Here is an 18,353-nt window from a genome sequence, read left to right as displayed (position 1 = left end):
CTTATTGAATGCCAGCCTTCTGTTGCTTGGGCAATCCTCTGGGTGGAGTGGCTGGGTGTCCAGAGGGCCCCCCCCCCCACCGTATTTTTGGGCATCTGGGTGAGGAGGCTATGGAACTTGGGGAGGAGGGCGGTTGGTTACACAGGGGCTGTAGCGGTGGTCTGTGCTCCAGCTGCCTTTCCTGCAGCTCAACCATATGCTGGAGCATATTAGTTTGACCCTCCAGCAGCGTCAGCATTGAATGCTGCCTCCTCTCATCACGCTGCCGCCACCTATCAGCTTCAGCCTTCTCTTCAGCCCACCACTTACCCTCTTCAGCCCATCACCTCTCCTCCCGGTCATTTTGTGCTTTCCTGCACTCTGACATTGTCTGCCTCCATGCATTCATCTGTGCTCTGTCAGTGTGGGAGGACAGCATAAGGTCAGAGAACATTTCATTGCAAGTGCATTTTTTTCACCTAATAATCTTTGCTAGCCTCTGGGAAGAAGAAGATCCTGTGATCCTTGAAACACATGCAGCTGGTGGAGAAAAAAAAGGGACAGTGGTATTTAAAAAGACACATTTTATAGAACAATGGGTACTCTTTCATGGTAAACTTTGCTGTTAACATTACATACATAGCACATGTGCTTTTGTTACAAGGTCGCATTTTGCCTCCCCCCACCGTGTGGCTAACCCCCCTCTCCTCCCTCCCCCCACCACCTGGCTAACAGCGGGGAACATTTCTGTTCAGCCACAGGAAAACAGCCCAGCAGGAACGGGCACCTCTGAATGTCCCCTTAAGAAAAGCACCCTATTTCAACCAGGTGACCATGAATAATATCATTCCCCTGTGGATAACAGAGAGATAAAGAACAGATGTTGTTTGAATGCCAGCAAACATATGCTGCAATGCTTTGTTCCGCAATGATTCCCAACTACGAGCTACTGGCCAAGTGTGGTAAAGTGTCCTACCATGGTGGATGGAATAAGGCTGCCCTCCCCAGAAACCTTTTGCAAAGGCTTTGGGAGTACATCCAGGAGAGCTTTATGGAGATGTCCCTGGAGGATTTCCGCTCCATCCCCAAACATGTTAACAGACTTTTCCAGTAGCTGTACTGGCCACGCATGCCAGGGCAAATTAATCATTAAACATGCTTGCTTTTAAACCATGTATACTATTTTAAAAGGTACACTCACCAGATGTCCCTTCTCCACCTGGTGGGTCCGGGAGGCAGCCTTGCGTGAGTTCGGGGGGTACTGGCTCCAGGTTGAGGGTGAGAAACAGTTCCTGGCTGTCGGGAAAACTGATTTCTCCGCTTGCTTGCTGTGAGCTATCTTCGGGTCCCTGTTATGGCCTCTGTCCTTCATGCCCTGGGAGATTTTGACAAATGTTTTGGCATTTTGAAAACTGGAATGGAGTTCTGATAGCACAGATTCCTCTCCCCATACAGCGATCCGATTCCATACCTCCCCTACGGTCCATGCTGGAGCTCTTTTGCGATTCTGGGACTCCATCATGGTCACCTCTTGCCACGCTGGCCAAACAGGAAATGAGATTCAAAAGTTCACGGGCCTTTTCCTGTCTACCTGGCCAGTGCATCTGAGTTGAGAGTCCTGTCCAGAGCGGTCACAATAGAGCACTCTGGCATAGCTCCCGGAGGCCAATACCGGCGAATTGCATCCACACTACCCCAAATTTGACCCAGCAAGGCTGATTTCAGTGGTAATCCCCTTGTCAGGGGTGGAGTAAGGAAATCGATTTTAAGAGCCCTTTAAGTCGAAAAAAAGGGCTTCGTCATGTGGACGGGTGCAGGGTTAAATCGATTTAACGCTGCTAGATTTGACCTCAACTCCTAGTGTAGACCAGGGCTAAGCGTTAGAGACTAACAAATTTATTTGAGCGTAAGCTTTTGTGGGCTACAGCTCACTTCATCAGATGCATAGAATGGAACATATAGTAAGAAGATATTTATACATACAGAGAACACGAAAAGGTGGAAGTACCCATACCAACTGTAAAAGGCTAATTAATTAAGAGGAGCTATTATCAGCAGGGGAAAAAAAACTTTTGAAGTGATAATCAAGATGGCCCATTTCGGACAGTTGACACGAAGGTGTGAGGATACTTAACATGGGGAAATAGATTAAATTAGTGTAATGACTGAGCCATTCCCAGTCTCTGTTCAAACCTAAGTTAATGGTATCTAGTTTGCATATTAATTCAAGTTCAGCAGCTCCTCGTTGGAGTCTGTTTTTGAAGCTGTTCTGTTGCAAAATTGCCACCTTTAAGTCTGTCACTGAGTTATTAGAGAGGTTGAAGTGTTCTCCTACCAGTTTTTGACTGTTACGATTCCTGATGTCAGATATGTGTCCATTTATTCTTTTGCATAGAGAAAAACACCTCTCTAATGTAATCTTGCTCTCTCTAGTGTACCTATCAAGGAATATTTTGAGTTTTAATTGCTGGAGGCTTATTTTTGGGGGGGAGGGGAGGAGGAAGAATCTGAATATAGTAGAATACAACAGATTATAAGGTGCAAAGGAACCATTAGATCATCCTTGTCTGACCTCCAGTATAACATAGGCCAGAGAATCTCCTGTAGTGATAGGATACAGAGGGACCTAGACAAATTAGAGGATTGGGCCAAAAGAAATCTGATGAGGTTCAACAAGGACAAGTGCAGAGTCCTGCATTTAGGATAGAAGAATCCCATGCACCGCTACAGACTAGGAACCAAATGGCTCGGCAGCAGTTCTGCAGAAAAGGACCTAGGGGTTACAGTGGACGAGAAGCTGGATATGAGTCAACAGTTGCCAAGAAGGCCAATGGCATTTTGGGATGTATACGTAGGAGCATTGCCAGCAGATCGAGAGACGTGATCATTCCCCTCTATTCAACATTGGTGAGGCCTCATCTGGAGTACTGTGTCCAGTTTTGGGCCCCACACTACAAGAAGGATGTGGAAAAATTGGAAAGAGTCCAGCGGAGGGCAACAAAAATGATTAGGAGACTGGAACACATGACTTACGAGGAGAAGCTGAGGGAACTGGGATTGTTTAGTCTGCGGAAGAGAAGAATGAGGGGGGATTTGATAGCTGCTTTCAACTACCTGAAAGGGGGTTCCAAAGGGGATGGATCTAGACTGTTCTCAGTGGTAGCTGATGACAGAACAAGGAGTAATGGTCTCAAGTTGCAGCGGGGGAGGTTTAGGTTGGATATTAGGAAAAACTTTTTCACTCGGAGGGTGGAGAAACACTGGAATGCGTTACCTAGGGAGGTGGTGGAATCTCCTTCCTTAGATATTTTTAAAGTCAGGCTTGACAAAGCCCTGGCTGGGATGGATTTAGTTGGTGTTGGTCCTGCTTTGAGCAGGGGGTTGGACTAGATGACCTCCTGAGGTCCCTTCCAACCTTGATATTCTATGATTCTATGATCCCTTCCTCCAGCCCAGTATAGAACTGGGGATCTGTCTTCAGACAGAAAAGGATTGGCGAAGATGCCCCCAGTAGAGGAGATCTGCCTCCCCACATATCTCAGCTTCTCTCTATGGGGCAGCAAGGGGATTGCCCTTTGCCTGCTATACAGGTAGTGATACTGATAGCTTTTGTAAAGTGCTTTGAGATCTATGGTTGAAAAGCTCTAGGTAAGAGCTGGGTGTTGAGCTCTGGCTTTCAGCGAGATTCAGAGGGGAATTCACCCTGGCCAAACACCAGTATACACAAGTAGGATTTGAGGGGAGAGGCTACAGCTTGGCTGACTCCTCTTGATCTCAGACACATTCTCTGCTAGCCACTTCCCGCCCTGTCCTACTCACGCCACATGTTGGTTAGCCAACCAGAAGGCACCTATTGTTGTTGGGTTGGCTGCTCTCCAAAGGATAGGGTATAACAATGGTGCTCATGTGACTCTTGGTATGTCCTTCCACTAGCTGTGTAGCTGATCCCACCATTGCCAGCCAGCTCCAGTATTTGTTCTCCGGAGTCACCTTGCCAAACCCTTGAGAGTCTGTGTTGTTGAAACTGAGATAAGCAAATACGATGAATGGTATCAGAGATGGGGCTGGGGAGAGATAGGGAGAGGGCTGGGACTGTGCATATAAAGGATGACACAGAAGGTTGCCAATGCTCTCTGAGATCCCCGAGTCCTGCCCCCAGCAGGAATCGTTGCCCAGAAGAAAAGGCAGAATGTTCCCCTGGGTCCTGGCTGTTGTGTGTGTGCTCTGCACAGTGACCAGCGCCACAGAGCAGTGCAGTGAGTATGACAGAGAGGGCCAGCAGGGTGCAATAGCTGGGCTCGGCTACTTCCATGTCTCCCTGGTGGTCCCTGAGCACAGTTAAGGAAATAAGCAGAGGTGGTACAACGGGTGCTGGTTCCCAGCATCAGTGAGAGCCAAGAGTCTCCAAAGAAAGTGAATCTGCATGGGGGGGGGAGGGGGCAGGGGGGCATGTTCCTTAATTCATATCCTGGGGCTGCCAAGGTGGCTCCCCAGGGCACATGCCCTCCTGAATGAATGTCTGCTTCTCTCCATCTCCAGCTGTCCCTGCTAAGCAGCAGTACATGGTCACTGAACTCCAAAGTAAAATGGAGAGCTCTATCGTCCTGCAAAGCTCACCGAACCCCAGCATCCTGATTGCTTTGAACCTGGCTGGCGGCACACAGGATGGCACGAAGGAAAAGCTCCTGGTGCAGCAGATAAAAGACAGGGTCATCAAGGAAGGCACAGTGGGTAGGACACCAGAAATCAGATATTCTTCCCTGTGTGCCAGATCAAAAGCCCACTGAAGTCAACAGGAGATTTCCATTGACTTTGAAGGGCATTAGATTCGGGACTTCTGTGCATGCCCCAAGTCCCTTCTCCATATATCCTGCCCTTAGAAGAGGAACTGGTATATCCTTTAGTCACAGAATCACAGAGATGTAGGGCTGGAAGGAACCTTGGGAGGTCCTCTAGTCCAGCCCCTTTTGCTGTGGCAGGACCACGTAAATCTAGACCATCCCTGACCGGTTTGTCCAACTTGTTCTTAAAACCCTCCAGTGACAGGGATTCCACAGCCTCTCTGAGTAACCTGTTCCAGTGCTTAACTAGCCTCGGAGTTAGAAAGTTTTTTCCTAATAAATAACCTAAATCTCCCCTGCTGCAAACTAAGTCAATTCCTTCTCGTCCTGCCCTCGATGGACATGGGGAACAATTGATCCCTGTCCTCTTTAAAACAACCTTTTACATATTTGAAGACTGTTATCGGGTTCCCCCTCAGCTTTCTCTTCTCTAGACTAAATATGCAGAGATATTCAACCTTTCCTCATAGGTCAGGTGTTCTAAACCTCTTATTTGTGTTGCTGTCCTCTGGACTCTCTCCTATATGTCCCCAATTTTCTTAAAGTGTGGTACCCAGAACTGGACACAAGACTCCAGCTGAGGCCTCACCAGTGCTGAGTAGAGCAGAAAAACTACCATTCCTGTCTTATATACAACACTGCTGTTAATACACCCCAGAAACCACCCAGAATGACAGTTGCCTTTTTCGCAATAGCATTGCACTGCTGGTTCATATTCAATTTGTGATCCATGACAGCCCCCCCATCCTTTGCTGCTGCCACGCTGCCTAGCCAGTCCTTTCTGCTGCTGCTCAACCAATCTGACCCTTCTGCCATCCTGATTTTGTATGATCACTGATCCGGAAGGGTCTAGTGACCAGGTTTCCCCAGCAGCTATTGAAAGGAAGGATGTAAATGCTGACCCCTAGTGGCAATAGCAAAGAATATTCCTTCCAGGCACATTTTGCTGAGTTTGGAGGGGATTGTATTAATATTCCATGTTAACACCCTGGCCCTCTCCCACACCACACACATGCAACCGGTGAAGAGGACATTACATTTCCAGGTTACACACTGACAAGTAAGATTTCATATCTAGCCTTAATTGTGCCCCCTTGAGTGGCTGTATCACTAGGATAAAGGCTCTGATTACAGGATCTTGGACAATTTCTCAAATAAAACAGGGTTTCAGCTCAACAGGAGAAAGTCTCTTTAACTTATGAACCACTGAAAACCAGAGGAAAGGGAGGGAGGCTAGAATAGGAAGATTGACTACAGCAGTAGCTGCTCCCCCTATGTATTTCTATAGCTGTTTTCATCCCAGTCTGAGATCCTTTCATCCAGCCACCTCTGGGGAACAGCATTTTATAATCCCTCACAGCAACACCACACAATGGTTTAGCACAGGAAATAGAGGCAAATCCTGTGTTCAATGGAAACGGGAGGGCAGATGGCCTGGGACATGAAGAAAACTGGGTTCTATTCCTAGCTCTGCCACTTACTCCCTTGGGAGTCTCTCTGGGCCTCAGTTCCCCATCAGTAAAATGGGGACAATTATTATTTATTAGGTGTATTATGATAGCACCTAGGAGTCCCAATCATGGACCAGGATCTGATTATGCAAGGTGCTGTACAGACATAGAACAAAAATCTTTGTTGATTTCGACTGGAGGTTCTTTGGGGCAGGAACTCTCTCGTACTGCAGGGATGTACAGTGCCTAGCACAACAGGGCCCAGATATCAACTAGACCTCTTAGATGCTATCCTAGTAGAAATAATAATAAATCTAAGGTGGAATTTCAGGAGGAAGGATGTTGTTAGAGCTGGAATTCAGACAAGACTGCAGGCTTAACAGCCTTGCTGTCATGAAGAGCAATACGGGATCTAAATTACACATGAGTGCTCAGGACCTCAGTTTTATAGCCCATCTGATAGACAGCACCTCCTAGCACTCTAGCAAGGTCCTGGAGGCCATACCGACTCCAGAGGAAGAGCAGTAAGTCACCATCACCCCTGTGTAGCATGCAAGTGTCCCTCAAATGTTGCCCATCCTAACAAAGCCCTATCACAAGCCCACTTAGCTTTGATAACAACACATGCTCTGCTGGCTGCCCCCAGCCTGTGCACTGACACCCTCACTCCTCCTGGTGTTTCAGACATGCAATCTGTTATAGCTTTAACCCAAGGAAACATAGGAAAGACATGATCTGTGCTGTGCCGAGGACCCCCTGATGAGTTGATTACACTTTCTCTCTCTCTCCTCCACTTCCACTCCTTGTCCTGAAGAAATGACCTCTGGCCAGGTGGCCCTCTACATCCTCGCCCTCATCTCGTCCTGCGAGGATCCCAAGTGCATCACAGCCAACATCAACTTGGTTGAAGTCTTGAAGTTGAAAACCAAGGAGGAGTTGACCTACTTGAGTAAGAGGGGGAGGAGGGCTTCAAAGGCATAAGAATTGGACCAGGACTCAGCAGGACTGGGTTTTGCTCCCAGGTCTGCCACTGGCCTGCTGGGAGACCTTGAGCAAGTCACCACACCATTCTGTACCTCGGTTTTGCCATCTGTGCAAATAATAATGATCCTGACCTTCTTTGTTAAGCGCTTTGAGATCTATGGACAAAAAGCACTATACAAGAGCTAGCTATTAGTATTCTAATCAGGGAAGAGCCTTAGGGACTGGACTCCAGGTCTCCTTGCACCTTTGGGGTCCTGCCCAAGTGCGCCTGGGATCTTTCTGTCCAGGAGGAGTGTCCTCTGCAAATCTCCCTGGAGGCAGCAGTTGCCCAGGTCAGCACTGCACCACCATTTCGACCGAGGGAATCACTGGGATCTTTGCTCTTTTTCTTTACCCAAGTGAGTGGGCACTGTTGGAAAGTGTTGTCCTGAGAGCTTAGCACCTCGAAGGTCACCTTCTGTGTCCACAGTAGGTACAGCACAGACAAGGACCAGGACAAGGGGTGCACTTCCCCGCCTGATATACAGACACAACCTTTAAGGGAGGGGAGGCCCGTTGTGTCTTGGTGGCCCCATGTTCAGTCACTCCTGCTCTGGTGCTTTTCAGGTGACCACAGCACACCCAAGACAATGTTCTACCAGCTCAGCCTGGACATCCTGGCTCTGTGCCTGGAGGGGGCCAATGTCAGTGAGGCAGCGGTAAGCCTGGCCAAGGAGGCACTGGACAAGGACTTCTTTGTGGGTAAGAGCCTCAGCCAAGAACGCCAGCCCCTCCCACTACTGAGCCCCAGTGCCACTGGGGCTTGCTTCCAATTAGGCACCCTGCTCTGCTCACTGACCTCACCCCTAACATACCTGCTGCTGAGCCTCCCCCAGATTGCCCCCTGCTTGCCCATCTGTGCCCCCATTACCCTGTCCTCCTCCTCACTGCCCCTCCCTGCCAGCTGCATGGAGCCATGCTCCAGAGAATGTGCTGCTCTAACCACCCTTGCTGTCTCCTTCCACCCCCAATGGTCGTGGTGACGATGGGGCGGGGGCTGATTTGCAGACACCGGAGCCATGGCGACTCTGGCACTGACCTGCGTGCACAATGGGCTGGTGAAGGCTGAGCAGAGCAGGATCCTGGCACCCATCAACGAAGCACTGTACAAGCTCCAACAGCAGATCCTCAGGGCCGTGGAGACCAACACCGCCAATATATACAGCATCGGCTTGGCTCTTCAGGTACCAAATCCCCACCCCCTCCCTGCTGGAAGCACTGGCCTGGTGCAGAGCCCTCAACATACCTTGAGCCATGGGTCTGGCTGTGGCATGACTGAGTCGAGGTCCCAGCCCACCATGCCCTGCTCTGTTAGAGGCCTCTTCCTCCTCTTTTGACAGGCGCTCAATGTCACTTCGGTGTCCTATCCCACCGGGGACTGGAACTGCTCACAGATGCTAGCCAAGGTGCTCACCGAGATCTCCCAGGGAGCCTTCAACAACCCCATGGCCGCTGCCCAGATCCTCCCTTCTCTCGTGGGCAAAACCTACCTGAATGTGATCAGACTCAGCTGCTCGTCAGATAAGGGTAAGGATCGCTCTGTAGCCCCTTCCCCCACCAGCCACTTCCCCAGTCCCTTGGAGCAATGCAACAATGACCCCGGGGTCCCAAGATCTCTCACCTGTTGCTTTACCTTGGTAGAGGTCTGAGCTAACCGGTCCTGATCCTGGCCTCTGCTCCACTGGCCCCAAATAATCCCAGTGTTGGGGGTATCCCTGGTTGGTAGAAGGCTACTGGAATAGGTCTCCTTCACACCCTGCGGCTGGCCCAGGACCACAATAAGCGCTCTAACCACTAGGGTGACCAGATGCTCCTATATCCTCTCTCTGCTCAGTCATGGTGAAATACACCATCATCAACCACCTCAGGGGGCAACACTTCACCCACACCATCTCCGTGAGCGTACCCAAAGGCTCTGTGCTGCTCTCCGTCCTGCAAGCAGCTCAGCAGGACAATCCACAGGACTTCAGGTGAGCAAGGCAGGCCTCATGTGGCTACAGGTTCATCCTCCTTTTTGATCATTCTCTCCTTACTGGTGCGTCAGTTTCCCTGTTTCCTCTGTCTCTCTCCTGATCCATCCCCTCTACATCCCTCTCCTTCCCTGCATCTGACAACTGTACCCTCCACCCTGTCACCCCGGCTCCCTCCTGACTTTTGCCTTCATTCCCCTTGCAGCTATGAAACAGAGCAGACATCCTGGGGCCTCATGGTGGTCTCCATCAACAACCGGGCTGCCAACTCCAATGACAAGACCTACTGGCAGTTCCTCAACGGCACAGAGCCCCTGGAGCAAGGTGCGGGGTCTGAGGGGAAGGGAGTGGGCGGGACGGTTGTTGACAACCACCTGGCAGAGGAACGTGCTTGTCCTCAGAGTTGCATCAGTTCCGTCCAAGCGGGGCGTTTCATAGGAGGGAGGCAACAGCAAGAGCGAGAGTGAATTCCATCTGAGCAGCACCATTCCTGCTTTATCATCCTGTCCCATTTCTTCCAGGTGTCGACAGCTACATACCAAGTAACAACGAGCATATTGAGGCCATCTTCAGCACATACTGAGCACACAGGTGGCCTGGGGGAGGAAGGGGATGCAATCAAGAGCAGGAGAGGCCTCTTCTGTCGCCCTTCAAGACCCCTCTAGGCTGAGGAGATACATGCCCAGCCCATCACAGGGCTGTCAAGGGCAAATAAAAAGAGTTCTCTGGTTCTCACGGATCGCTGAGTGTTTATTTCAATCTGAGGTGTGACACTGGGCTCTCAACAAAGCTCTCGGCTTCTGAAGGGCTCCCCAATTTGGGATAGTCTCTACCAGCAAGCTCTAGGGACAGATGTGATTTCCTGCTTCTAAAGAGGACTCAGATCAGCTCACACCCAGATTATAGCTGGCCACATTAAGACTTAAGTCTGTGTGAGTTAAGATTGAGACCAGCTTTCTGTTTAAAGCTTGACTTTTCTAAGTACTTCTAAAATCCACACGGTTATTTGGATTTCCTTGAAACTTGGTGTGCCTCATAACGTGCTTGCAAGAGTTAGTGTTCCAAATGTAGGGGCATTTGACCAAGGGATCCCCAAGATACAGCTCCTGAAAAAATGTTTTCCCCTGTACAGTTTGCAAATTTGATCAGTGTATATTGATAAAGTTCTTTCTGTCTAAAGAGGCTCCAGAATAGGCCATTCTCTCACAGGGATACATTAAATTTTCTCCCCATTTAAAGAGGTCCCTAGAACAGGACATTGCTTCCTAACCAACACTAGGGGATTGATAAGCTCTTCCCTTTTAACAAGCCCTCAGATTGGGCCATACACTTCAGGATAACAAGAGGGTATCAGTAAAGTGTCTGGCATTCCAGGGGAATGATAACATTCTAAAGTGGCCCCAAGATGGGACGATCTCTTTTGAAAAACAACAGGATGCCATCAAGCAGTGGGTCTCAACCTTTTCCGTACTGTCATGGGGTTGATATACCCCACCACAGGTGCTGGGCCAAGAAAGACAAAAAACGGAGATGACAGGTCAAGTGGCAAGAGTTTCCCAGGCTGTCTCTTGTCCCTAGGGTAACAGGGCCCTGCCTCTGGGGTCAATACAACTGTCCCTGTCAGGGTTCCCTCCCCACTCTGAACTCTAAGGTACAGATGTGGGGACCCAGATGAAACACCCCCTAAGCTTATTTCTACCAGCTTAGGTTAAAACTTCCCCAAGGCACAAATTCTTTGCCCTTGGAGGGTACGCTGCCACCACCAAGTGATTTAACAAAGAATCAGGGAAAGGACCACTTGGAGTTCCTATTCCCCCAAAATATCCCCCCCCAAGCCCTTACACCCTCTTTCCTGGGGAGGCTTGAAAATAATATCCCAATCAATTGGTTACAAAGTGATCACAGACCCAAACTCCTGGCTCTTAGGACAACAGAGAAATTAGTCAGGTTCTTAAAAGAAGGATTTTATTAAAGATAAAAATCACCTCTGTAAAATCACTTTACAGGGTAACAAAAGATTCAGAAACACAGCAGGACTTCCTCTAGGCTTAGTTTCAAAGTTACAAAAAACAGGAATAAATCTCCCTCCAGCAAAAGAAAAATTCACAAACAGAACAGAAGATAATCTAATACACCTTGCCTGGCTTTTACTTACAATTTTTGTAATATGAGAGACTTTTAGGATGGTTTATAGGAGGAGTTTTCTGACCTAATGCTTCTCTGCTTCCCAAGAGAACACATAAAACAAAGCCTCCCCCACCCCGCCCCCTTTGAAAGTATCTTCTTTCCCCATTGGTCCTTTTGGTCAGGTGCCAACCAGGTTATTTGAGCTTCTTAACCCCTTACAGGTAAGGAGGAATTCTAGGCTACCCTTAGCTATATGGTTATGACAGTCCCTGTCTTCAGGGCAGCGCAGCCCAGCGGCCAGAGTTTACATGGTTGCCCTTGAGCAGTAGAGTGTGTTCCTTGGGGTGGTGACTGCCCCAGTGGTGGGTGCGGTGTGGGAGACCCAGATCCACCTTACTCCATTGAGTCCCGACCCAGGGCCCTGAGAAACCAATTCCTCCTGTGTTCAGGCTCAGTCGCTCTCTGCATCCAGTCCATTCTCCTGGGTCACTTCCTACCTTCACTTTCAGTGTAGTTAGTCTCCTGGTGTCAACTAACTCTTCTCCATCATCCTCAGTGGTTGACTGGGTGTGTGTGTAGGGGCCTCAGCATGGTTGGCCTCTGCAGCCTGAAGCATGCAACACACATTCGCTCTCCTCCTCAGTCATCCTAAACTGAGCTGAGCTGCTGCCTTTTATCCTTGTCAGCAAGGGCAAGGGGGCCTGGCTTCTTCATCCCACAGAGTGTGGTTAACCCTAGATGGGCCATTGCAGGGTTGATACATCCATATACCATGCAGGACATCGCCAATTCTTGGAATTAAATTGCAAGTCTTGCAATAATTGGTGTTTCTAACCCATTAGACTGCACTCCCCTCCCAGAGTTGGGGAGAGAATCGTGACTCCCATCACCGCCATCACCCCCATTTCCAGCTCCCTGCATTGGAACAGCACCATACAATGGAACAAATGTTGGTGCGACTCATGCCAAGGTTGGCAGCTGGATGTTGGGTGGCTGAGGACACTCGGCTGGAGGTGATCTCCCATTATAGAATCATAGAATCATAGAATCATAGAATATCAGGGTTGGAAGGGACCCCAGAAGGTCATCTAGTCCAACCCCCTGCTCAAAGCAGGACCAAGTCCCAGTTAAATCATCCCAGCCAGGGCTTTGTCAAGCCTGACCTTAAAAACCTCTAAGGAAGGAGATTCTACCACCTCCCTAGGTAACGCATTCCAGTGTTTCACCACCCTCTTAGTGAAAAAGTTTTTCCTAATATCCAATCTAAACCTCCCCCATTGCAACTTGAGACCATTACTCCTCGTTCTGTCATCTGCTACCATTGAGAACAGCCTAGAGCCATCCTCTTTGGAACCCCCTTTCAGGTAGTTGAAAGCAGCTATCAAATCCCCCCTCGTTCTTCTCTTCTGCAGACTAAACAATCCCAGCTCCCTCAGCCTCTCCTCATAAGTCATGTGCTCTAGACCCCTAATCATTTTTGTTGCCCTTCGCTGGACTCTCTCTCCAATTTATCCACATCCTTCTTGTAGTGTGGGGCCCAAAACTGGACACAGTACTCCAGATGAGGCCTCACCAGTGTCGAATAGAGGGGAACGATCACGTCCCTCGATCTGCTCGCTATGCCCCTACTTATACATCCCAAAATGCCATTGGCCTTCTTGGCAACAAGGGCACACTGCTGACTCATATCCAGCTTCTCGTCTACTGTCACCCCTAGGTCCTTTTCCGCAGAACTGCTGCCTAGCCATTCGGTCCCTAGTCTGTAGCGGTGCATTGGATTCTTCCATCCTAAGTGCAGGACCCTGCACTTATCCTTATTGAACCTCATCAGATTTCTTTTGGCCCAATCCTCCAATTTGTCTAGGTCCTTCTGTATCCTATCCCTCCCCTCCAGCGTATCTACCACTCCTCCCAGTTTAGTATCATCCGCAAATTTGCTGAGAGTGCAATCCACACCATCCTCCAGATCATTTATGAAGATATTGAACAAAACCGGCCCCAGGCAGCAGACAGTTTTTTCAATGAAAAGCTGAGAAACATGACCTGAGAGCTCCCTAGAGGCTCAGAACCCAGAAGGCAAAGAAAATGAACTCTCTATATATCTGTCTATCTATCGCTATATACATCTCATTATTTCATGGAGATTTGGGGAGAGCCGACTCAAGGTATCAGAATGCTTGGGGTTGGTGGTGTTGCATGTGACCCCACATTACAGCAGTAAGGAGTTGCAGGGCTCCCCTCCCACCTTGCCATAATGAAAGGGAAGGGGGCTGAGGACCCACATGCTAAAAGATTTCCTGCCCCCAATCAGGCCATTCCTGCATGGTTCACACTGCGTACTAGTCCCCACTGTGGATTATAGGCTAGGGGGATAATATGGGAGAGCCTCAGTGTCCAGCAGGGCTGGGGGTATAATGTGGTTGAAAGGCTCCCACAGCATGAGGGGAAGGGCGCATAGAACCCAGGAGTCCTGGCTCCCAGCCCCCCTGCTCTAACCACTAGGGTGACAACATTTTCCCAAAGGGAAAACAGGACACCCCACAGGGCCAGCCGTGTGTGAAGCCAGTCTGAGCCCTCCCTGTCTCCTGCCCCACGGGTCCACCCGAGACACCCCCACACACACCCCTACAGTGCATGAGGCCAGCCTGAGGATGCCCTCCCGTACACGGGGCCGGCCCAAGCTGCTCTCTGGAGCAAGTCTGGCGTGGCCGCTATCCCGCTTCCCGCACATTCCTCCACAGCCCGCACAGCATTGCATCCCACGTTTTTGGCAAAACTGTGTTTGTCCAGTTTGCTCTTGCCAGCTGATGATCATTTGGGAAGAGCAAATGGGACAAATGCACCGTTTTGCCAAAAAGTCGGGATGGCTGGGGCAGGACTTAAAAACGGGACTGTCCACAAAATGGGACATATGGTCACCCTAACTAGACCCCTTCCCCTCCCTGAGCTGGTATGGAACCCAGGAGTCCTGATTCCCAGGCCTGCTGCACCCCATCCCCCTTTGTGGCTGCAAAGACTCATGGGGGGCCACCCCCTCCCCCCAGCCCATACTTTCTAGGACGAGGCTGATGGGGGGAAGGGGTGGCAACAGCGCCCCCTGGGGATCTGGTCCGCTCCCGACTGCTTCGCTTCCGCCAGCCTTGCAGGCTGGAACCCCATAGTTCCGGAACCAAACGTCCTGACTCTTGTTTCCCCCAGTGCAACATGCCTCCAGGATTACCGCAAGTGGTTCCTCCCGGACGGATTAAAGAGCACTCCAAAGATGGCGGCGCCCAGTGGCCATTTCCCCCTCCCCTTCCGCTTTCCCCCGCTGTGAGGAGCTTCTCAGTACAGCGCCTAAGGCAGCCTCGTTTCGGGGGCATCCCGGCGCGAGGACAGTCCCACCCTCCGGAGCGGCGCGCGACCATGTGGAGGCGACTCGCGCGCCGTCTCCGCGCGCTGCCAAAGGTTCCCGGAGGTCAGAAGGTCGCCAAGCGAACGCCCTTTCCAGCCCCTATGAGCCGGGGTGTTGTCCGCCCAATGCGGGGCTCTCCTTGGGCTAGTGTCCCTCGCCGGCCACCGTTGCGGGGAGGGCTAGCTCAGTGGTTTGAGCATTGGCCTGCTAAACCCAGGGTTGTGAGTTCAATCCTTGAGGGCCATTTAGGGATGGGGCAAAAATTGGGGGTTGGTCCTGCTTTGAGAAGGGGATTGGACTAGATGACCTCCTGAGGTCCCTTCCAACCCTGAGATTCTATGATCCGTTCCGTTGGACGGCCCCGTTCGCAGGGGCCTGGGAGCCGGACTCCTGGGTTCTAGTCCAGTTCTGGGTGAGGGGGCCAGTGGGGGTCCTATCCCAGGCTGCCATGCCTCCCTCTCCCTGTCTGCAAATCGGGGAGCGTGCCGCTTCGCCTGCTCTCAGGAGCGCTGTGCGCTCCCCAGCGAACGGCGCCCTGTCAAGGCCGCAGGTTGCAGCTTCGCTCTGTGCCGGGGGTCTAGGTCATGTTCTGGTGGTGGCTGGTTAACGGCGACCATCTCAGCTCTGCCTCCTGCTGGTGCTTTTATTAAAGGACCAAGGATCTGTGTACGGTCTTTCTACATCTCCTCTCTCTTATTTTCCAGATCCTTTTTGTGCCAGAGTCCTCAGTGCTGGCCTGAAGAGCTACGTGCTTCCCCAGGATTATACCAGTGAGTGCTGGGCATGGAGAAATGCCAAGACAGAAGGGCAGCGGGTGTCTTGTAATGTTGGATGCATTTGTCACCTCCCTTGGAAAAGTGTTGCGGGAAGATGTTGAGTGGGGGCTGGAGTGGTAGGTGAGGGGAGAGCATTATAGAAAGCATATTAATGATTTTTGCGGTGTGGTGGGGTATTGACTAAGCACATCATCACCATCTCTTGAGGGAGCATGGGTTAACCAGGAGGCATATTATTGATCTCACTGTGAGGGGCAGAGAAAGCGTTTTGTCATCCTTGCTATCAGGGAGGATTTCAGAGTAGGAGTGTATCAATTCTTATTTTTTTAATAGCTTTGGAAAATATACCTAGTTGCATATCTCCCTTGTCAGGAGAACACACCATTTGCTCTAGGTTGTCCTATTTCTTTTTTTAATACCTAGGGAGAGGGGTCATGTACCATTTTCTAAAGGCTAATGCATTTGGGTTTTGGACCAGTGTGGGAAGCAGACAGAATCTAGGGGCTTTGAGCTAACAAGCCCTTTGCCTTGCCTCACCCTGCTGTCTAAATACCTCCCACATATTTGTATTTCTCTCTTGATTCCAGGCAAGGCTGAGTAGTAATAATTTTTGCCAGCTGCTCTTCATCCAAGTGCTGATTTTGGCTTGAGATTGAGATTGAAGGGAAGCTCTACTGCTTATGTTTGATGTAAAGAAGCAGTAAAGCTGGTACTTAGGCCTGTCTACACCTAAAATTTAGGTTGACCTAGCTACATCACTTAGGGCTGAGAAATTTCCACACAGTTAGGTCAACCTAACCCCCACTGCAGAAGAGGAGAGAAGACACAACCACCACAACCCATGGACCTTTGAGTGCATCATCACCTCAACCTAGCTATCATCCCTTGGAGGGATGGACTACCTACATCAACAGAAAACCCTTCTGTAGCTGTGCAGCTGCTGTAGAGTAGTCATACCCTTAAGTCTGTATTGTCTCACCAGCCTCTCCCACCGCTATCATGTAGATGATAGATAAAATGGAGGAGAGGAATGGAGTCTTGTGAGACTGTGTAGATGAGGGCTTTGAGGTGGAGGAACAGTAATCCATAACCACCCTCTGGGTTTGGTATGAGAGGACAGACCTTTGCCATTTTAGGGTGGCTTGTTCATCCCTTCAGCTTCAAGGGGTGGGATGGGAATATTTGGGGATAAATAGCAGGAGGCCCCTATCATTCTCAGTCATCTGCCCTAAAAGGAAGCATTAATGACCTAGAGAATTGGCAGTATTATTACTATTGTCAAGAAGTAGTTTCTTAAGCAGGGGACTAACCCAAGCTGCCTTCTTGCCTATCGTTAGAGAAATCAGCGTTCTGAGCCCATGTCTCCCTTTGCTTGATTCAACATACTAGTTATAAGATGCATAGGCTCAGGTCCGTGGCCACACAGTTTCAGAAGCTCAGTGAGGAAAACTAGCTGATGTTCCCCTACTGATGGTTCCATATTTGCACCCTGTAGCCACAGATCTGCTCATCTGCCCCAGTGAGAGAGTGGGGGTGCCTGTGGGGCATACTGACACCTCTTTTTGTTCATCCTTCCAGACGTCTCCATCCCTGACAGACCCAAACTGAAGTTCATGGACAAAGTTCCAAGTGTACCTAAAGTGAGGCGGGAATTCAAAAACCTACGTGACATCCGTGGCCCATCCACTGAGGCCACTGAGTTCACCCAGGGACAATATGGCATTTTGGTGAGTGGGAGAGGAGGGGAGATACAAATTGGGGTCACCTTTGGGGTGATTCAGCCAGAGCAAGGAAAACAGAACCCGAGGAGCTGACCTTTTCAGCTGAGGTAGCTGAGACCATTAGGACTTACTCCTTCCAGGGTGAAGACATAAGCTAACTGAGGCCAAGAGAGAGCATGGAAGTGGTATGAGTGAGAACAACTGTAAATAGGTGGCAAAAGAAGCCCCTTCACCTGTATCTGAGTCATAACTCCTCCTGTGCTTGCTCTCTCTCTCTCCTTGCAGGCATTGGGCGGTGGTTACCTTCATTGGGGTCACTTTGAAATGATGCGTCTAACCATCAATCGTCACCTGGATCCCAAGATCATGTTCGCCGTGTGGCGCATCCCAGCCCCTTACAAGCCCATCACCCGCAAGAGCCTAGGCCAGCGTATGGGCGGGGGCAAAGGTGCCATCGACCACTATGTGACAGCAGTGAAATGTGGCCGCCTCATTTTGGAAGTGGGTGGGCACTGCGAGTTCGGGGAGGTGGAGCACTTCCTCACACAGGTGGCCAAGAAGCTGCCGTTCCCAGCCAAGGCAGTCAGCTGCCAGTCCCTGGAGGAGATGCGCCAGGCGGAAGAGGAGAGAAGATGCAAAAATCAGAACCCATGGACCTTTGAGCGTGTCATCACCTCCAACATGCTGGGGAGCCGCAAGGTGCTGAGCCCCTACGATCTGTCACAGAAGGGGCGCTACTGGGGCAAGTTCTTTCTGAAAGACAGAGTGTAATGACCAAGTAGGGGTAGGAGGGAAAAATATCAGGGACAGGTGCCTGGAAGGAGGATCAAGGTTCCTTCCTCAGCAAGTGTGAGGTCCCTCCTGAGTGCAGCCCATCTTGTAGTGGTAGGCTCTCCAGGGCAGGCATTGCTGTGGAGATCTGCCCCTCAGCTCCAAAGGTGGCTGAGTTGCATGCAGTAAACATGGAGGTGCAAGGGGCAGGTTGGGGTAACCAGTGATCATTTTGGATTAATAAAGCTTTCCTACAGTGGTATGGTCTTGTGCCTGTGCCTCTATGTCCTGTGTATGTTA

At 50.3% G+C, this 18,353-nt stretch overlaps 2 protein-coding genes across 3 annotated transcripts; both read left to right on the top strand.

Moving 5' to 3' along the window:
* The first annotated feature begins 907 nt into the window (after positions 1-907).
* Positions 908-9,847, top strand: CBLIF (cobalamin binding intrinsic factor). Its single transcript, XM_043548466.1, has 9 exons — positions 908-941; positions 4,519-4,710; positions 7,086-7,220; positions 7,862-7,996; positions 8,303-8,478; positions 8,635-8,821; positions 9,129-9,264; positions 9,470-9,588; positions 9,786-9,847. The coding sequence occupies exons 1-9, from the start codon at positions 908-910 to the stop codon at positions 9,845-9,847; spliced, it is 1,176 nt and encodes a 391-aa protein (XP_043404401.1).
* A 4,802-nt stretch (positions 9,848-14,649) lies between these two features.
* On the top strand, positions 14,650-18,315 carry MRPL16 (mitochondrial ribosomal protein L16). 2 transcript variants are annotated; one of them, XM_007070078.4, is made up of 4 exons: positions 14,650-14,848; positions 15,490-15,555; positions 17,140-17,288; positions 17,568-18,315. In XM_007070078.4, the coding sequence occupies exons 1-4, from the start codon at positions 14,797-14,799 to the stop codon at positions 18,051-18,053; spliced, it is 753 nt and encodes a 250-aa protein (XP_007070140.1). In that variant the 5' UTR covers positions 14,650-14,796; the 3' UTR covers positions 18,054-18,315. The 2 variants fall into 2 exon arrangements, with proteins under 2 accessions (XP_007070140.1, XP_027688024.1); XM_027832223.3 differs by lacking the exon at positions 14,650-14,848 and having other exon boundaries at positions 15,534-15,677.
* The last annotated feature ends 38 nt before the right edge of the window (positions 18,316-18,353 follow it).

Source organism: Chelonia mydas, chromosome 6 (genome assembly GCF_015237465.2).
Source record: "Chelonia mydas isolate rCheMyd1 chromosome 6, rCheMyd1.pri.v2, whole genome shotgun sequence".
NCBI lineage: Eukaryota > Metazoa > Chordata > Testudines > Cheloniidae > Chelonia > Chelonia mydas.
This window is presented reverse-complemented; position numbering and strand designations above follow the sequence as displayed.

What these genes read in the sequence shown, in the direction of transcription:
- CBLIF (XM_043548466.1), top strand. Translation starts at nt 908, where the DNA reads ATGATTCCCAACTACGAGCTACTGGCCAAGTGTG. An exon ending in GCATCGGCTTGGCTCTTCAG is followed by an intron (nt 8,479 to 8,634) that starts GTACCAAATCCC and finishes CTCTTTTGACAG; the next exon opens with GCGCTCAATGTCACTTCGGT. An exon ending in GACAATCCACAGGACTTCAG is followed by an intron (nt 9,265 to 9,469) that starts GTGAGCAAGGCA and finishes TTCCCCTTGCAG; the next exon opens with CTATGAAACAGAGCAGACAT.
- MRPL16 (XM_007070078.4), top strand. Translation starts at nt 14,797, where the DNA reads ATGTGGAGGCGACTCGCGCGCCGTCTCCGCGCGCTGCCAAAGGTTCCC. An exon ending in GCTGCCAAAGGTTCCCGGAG is followed by an intron (nt 14,849 to 15,489) that starts GTCAGAAGGTCG and finishes CTTATTTTCCAG; the next exon opens with ATCCTTTTTGTGCCAGAGTC. An exon ending in AGGGACAATATGGCATTTTG is followed by an intron (nt 17,289 to 17,567) that starts GTGAGTGGGAGA and finishes CTCTCCTTGCAG; the next exon opens with GCATTGGGCGGTGGTTACCT.